This window comes from Brassica napus, chromosome C6 (genome assembly GCF_020379485.1).
Source record: "Brassica napus cultivar Da-Ae chromosome C6, Da-Ae, whole genome shotgun sequence".
Classification (NCBI taxonomy): Eukaryota; Viridiplantae; Streptophyta; class Magnoliopsida; order Brassicales; family Brassicaceae; genus Brassica; species Brassica napus.
The window spans coordinates 11,817,826-11,822,685 of NC_063449.1; the positions used below are offsets into that span (position 1 = coordinate 11,817,826).

General features: G+C 33.3%; 1 protein-coding gene across 1 annotated transcript; it reads right to left on the reverse strand.

The window, feature by feature from the left end:
- Nucleotides 1-2,883: 2,883 nt before the first annotated feature.
- Nucleotides 2,884-4,600, reverse strand: LOC106445187 (NAC domain-containing protein 71-like). The gene is made up of 3 exons (XM_013886702.3): nt 4,198-4,600; nt 3,716-3,996; nt 2,884-3,590 (listed from the first exon to the last, which is right to left on the reverse strand). Exons 1-3 carry the CDS (start codon nt 4,352-4,354, stop codon nt 3,093-3,095), a joined length of 936 nt encoding a protein of 311 aa, XP_013742156.1. The 5' UTR covers nt 4,355-4,600; the 3' UTR covers nt 2,884-3,092.
- Nucleotides 4,601-4,860: the final 260 nt, after the last annotated feature.

Sequence of the window (4,860 nt, forward strand, 5' to 3'; positions counted from 1 at the left end):
ATTCACCAGCTCGGTCTAAAAATCATCTAATTAAAACAACAAAACAAATTACTTATTTCACCAGTTCGTGTAATATCTTAATTCGAACCCGAATGAATATCTGAAGATAACCAAACATAAGTATACTTAACTCTATATTTCTAATTTATTTCTCTCATTTTATTCAAAATATTTATATTAATGATTCTTATTGCTTAAAATTAGATAATATACATATAATTATGGAAACAATTATTTACTACTCACTTAAAATACATATCAAGTTTTTGTTTCTTGCATTAACAAAAGTTGCATCTAAAATTTCAAAACAACAACTAAATTAGTGTCTTTCTATTTTTAAAGTTTTATCTCCAAACCTATTAATAGTTTAATCTTTTAAAAATTAAAAGAAAACAGTTAAGTTAAAATATATTTTAAATAAAAAACTTAAACAATGCATAATCTATTTATTTTTTCTTCAAAATTTAAATATCTGAACCCGACCCAAAATATCTGAACCCAAACATAAAATACCTGAACCCGACTCGAAGTGTAGAAATACCCAAACGGGTTCTATACCTTTATACTGAAATATCCGATACGAACCCGAACGTTTATCCGAAAGCCCACCCCTATGATATATGATCATTTGTATCTTGCTTGGACAAAAAAAAAGTTAAACCGTTGATCACAAAAATTTTAATGTGGGATTTTTACTATTTTAGTAATTTATAGTCATTTTTAATAATTCAAAATATAACATATAAGAAAAAATCTAATTTTTTTTATTATATGCTTGTTTAATTTCTTTTAATAGTATAACATTAAACAAAAAAGAGAGAGGTTAGAAATTTTATTATCAAATATGTATTATTCATAATCATTAATGGTCATATATATGTTAACCATATTAGGTAATTCCGTAGCTTTTATTTAAGGAAAGAAAAAATATTCTTTTGTACACTATTATTTAATTTGATAGTTAGTTTAATAAAAATCATAATATATGTTTATATGGACCAATTTATTTTTCTAACAATTCTTAGAACCATTCTCGTGGCTAGGAAAACATGTTGTAATGCTCCAAGATTAATATATATGGGATACATTTAGTGTTACAAAAAAAATACATGTGTAGTTTCTTTTGTGTTAGGACAAGGGGCCGATTCTATTTAGTGTATACTAGGAAAAACCCGCCCTACGGCCGGCAGTAAAAGATAGATAATACAAATTTATTTTAAATGTCTAATTAACTTTTAACTAAAAATAGTATTAAAGTTCATATTCTTTTGTAAGTTATTAAAAAAATTGTTTCAAAAGTGTAATTATATATTTTGTATTGAACACTATTTACGTTTGTAATTGTGTATTTGCATGTAAAACCGATTTTTATATAAGCGTTAATATGGTAAATTATATGATGTTCGGTTGATTATCAACTTGTTTATGTTATTTATTTGTATCTCGTAATTTGAATTTGCATTGTGTGTTTTACAGTAGTAAGATAATAAAATATAGTTATGAAGAGGCAGAGTTTGTTACTGTGATGGGCCGTAGTGCCGTACATAACGATTAAATGTTCACATCAGATTGAGTAACAGAAGTTATATTTTGCATTGTTTCCGAAGACGACTTGAGATTGAAAGAATGCTGAGTACCATGAATTTGGCTATGTGCATGGTCCGCTTGCTTCAAATGAAGCTTATAATCTTTTCACTCGCTCGTAATAGAATACTGGTCGATTCGTCATTGCAGAGAAACTCAATTGGCTGTGTTTAAATATGTCAGTGTGCAAAAGTCTTTCTCGAGAAAATGTAAAGTTAAATTTGAGGTTGAGAGCTATAACATACTCGTATAACTTTTACCAAAAAAAAAAACATATTCGTTTAACGCAACATTTTTTTTTTTGAACAAACGCAACAACTGTTTGGGGCATGATCTTTTCAGATATTATGTTGGGTTTTCAAAATCATGGAAAAACCAACCCAAAAGTTATTATATTCAAATATCAATATTTATATATACATACACTTTAAATTTTGGTTGAGAACCCCAATAACCTCAATGTAGGTGTTGTATAAGATAAAGCTGAAGTTTTAGGGTAGGCCTGCGACTTTGCCCCGAACCGAACCAGCCGAACCGAACCGAACCGACATTTTCGGTTTTCGGTTCAGTTATGTTTTCGAGTTCGGTTTGGTTCGGTATGATTTTAAAAAATAATTCGGTTTTCGGTTCGGTTCGGTTCGGTTTTTGTTTTTTTTTTTTTGTTGGGAAAAACCGAAAATAACCGAAATTAACCGTAAATAACCGAAAATCCGAACCGAAAATAAACGATGAAGGTTGATCGTGGTGATAGATTTTAAGAAACTTTAAGAGGATGAATTTTTAACTGGTGACTCTTTAGATTATTTGGAAGACGATGAAACAACGCTATTAAAACTCAAGTTGTTCTTCGATCTGGAACGGAGTAGATGAAAACGGCCCCTAATATCAAAACACCACACTTACACGTTACTCGAGATGGGTTTGGTCAAGTGTGCAGAAATAATGGGCCAAATAGAAAACGAAACCCAACGTGTACGTAAACTAAATTAAATGAAACGATACGGATTGATATACATTACAGGTGTCATGCTTTGGGTAACTTATTTGACGATGTGGCTGTATGAGAAGAAGGGAATTGTTTACTTTATATAATAAGATGTATAATGTATATAATCCCTCCATATATGATATATCCTTCTTCTTCTCGGCCTGACAGAATCCATTTCCGTCAAATATATAGATTACAGACAAAACAATGAACAGTGTCGATTACAAAATGTGTGAATTCCGTTTTCTTTCTACACGACAAAACCCAATCAACGATCTAAGCAGCATCTACTAAATATGTATCCACATTCGTAAGGTAAAAACAGAATAATCCAATATAATGTTTCAATTTTTTTCTTCTGTGTGGCAGAAAAAAACGCAATAGCCACAAACGCTTTGTCATGAGTTAAACCAACTGAGAAGCCAGAAAGAAAGAAAAACGATGTATATATATATGTGATATATCAGAACGTTGAGAAAATAAGTTTGAATATGAAAAATAAAGATTATGTGTATTAGTGTTATAGGGGCAAGGTGGCGGAAGAAGAGAAAGAGAAGATCTCGTCAAGTGTCCCATTCATTGAGTCTCTGCATTGAAAGTCTTGTTGGTTGGAGTACTCCGTTGACATAATCTGTGCTTCGTTAATAGAGATCTGAGGAAAATCTTGGAGTTGGAGAGGAGGATAGTAGGGAAGGTGAGAGTAGTTTGCAAAAAACTGATCATGATCGTCGAGAAGAGAAGATGAGAAATGAAGGGGGAAATTGGATGAGTTGTTTGCTTCGTCTAAAAGGATCCCTTGGGTGAGCTCTGATGAGGATGTCTCCGCAGATGCAATTTTTAAGCTCTCATCTTCGTCGCTTTCTCTTTCCATCATTACCTTATTGCATTTTCTCCACATGTTCTCCTCCTCTTCTTCATTTTTCTCTTTTCCAACGCTAGTACCCATCATCATCTCTTCGTCCTTTCTCTTTGGAATTTGTATATGCTTCTTAAACACACGGCACAATGCATATGACTCCTGTTTTACATTATCATTATCAAAAACTAGTATATATATATATATATGTGTCTATATGTTATAAAGTATAGTAATATACGTTGATGAGGCTTGTCTTCGTACGGGATAAAATAAGCAAGTATTACCTTGATAGAGGAAGATGGGGATGAAGAAGGAACGTGAGTGAGGCGATATTCATGCATCACCCAGTTAGTACGAAGGCCATGAGGAGCCCTTCCTCTGTAATAAACAAGGGTCTTCTTCATCCCCAGTTTCATCTTCTTTGATTTTACTGCACGATCTTTCCCTGTAGCTTTCCAGTAACCCGCTCGGGTCGCACGGTTTGTCCTGGACCCATTTGGATACTTCTTATCCCTTGTACTGTAGAAGTACCATTCCATGTCGTTTCCCGGCAAAAATGACTTCTCTGTTCCTCGTTATTCAATTATATAGATTTTTTTTTTTTTTTGACATCTTTCAATTATATAGATTAATTAAAGAAAACCTCCATCTTATGTGTAATGTACGTAAGTGAAAAATAAATGGATGTCTGATTCTTTAGAGCATTAGGTGTAGTAAATAATCATATTGACAGAGACAGAGAGAGAGAGCGAGAGTATGAAAGTACCAGGTAAATCCCATGGCTCGCATTTATAGAGATCAACTTCGGGAATGATCTGAAGCTCAATGGTTCGGCCGTTGACCTTCCTGTCCAGATAGTATGCCACTAGCTCTTCGTCTGTTGGATGAAACCTGAAACCTGGAGGCAAACTCATGGGCGCCATTCAAAGTCGATACAAGAGAGAGAGAGATGGGAGCTATAGCTGCTGAGAGTTTACGTACGAGATACGAAGGATACTATATATAATTAAAATTAAGAGATGCTGTAGGAGATATGATATGAGAATGTTGAAAAGTATGCCATGGGATTGGCATCTTGTGAGAGATCGAATATTTTGTCTTACTTTAGATTGCTTTTTAGTCAGTGTTTTCTATACTCAAATCACACTTTTTAAGAATAACGTTCATTTACAATTTAACAATATGAAAAGCAAACATTAAAAGATTCTGCAAGTGTGAAAACCATGAAAGAGTGACGGAAAAGGTAAGGACGAAGGGCCCATCTGATCTCAACTCCTCACATATCTGTATGTGCCAAATATGTTAATGTACTGTTTAGTTTAGGCCTGGGCGTTCGGATCTTCGGTTCGGACCGGTTCTTTTCGGGTCCGGGTCTTTCGGGTCCTAAATATTTAGATCTAATAGGTACATAGAAATTTTCGGTTCGGGT

Bases quoted from the DNA above. Each gene is read 5' to 3' on its own strand.
- LOC106445187 (XM_013886702.3), bottom strand. From the start codon at position 4,354: ATGGCGCCCATGAGTTTGCCTCCAGGTTTCAGGTTTCATCCAACAGAC. The intron at 3,997-4,197 runs GTACTTTCATAC...AACGAGGAACAG, and splicing joins CGAGCCATGGGATTTACCTG to AGAAGTCATTTTTGCCGGGA. The intron at 3,591-3,715 runs GTAATACTTGCT...AATGTAAAACAG, and splicing joins CCCCATCTTCCTCTATCAAG to GAGTCATATGCATTGTGCCG.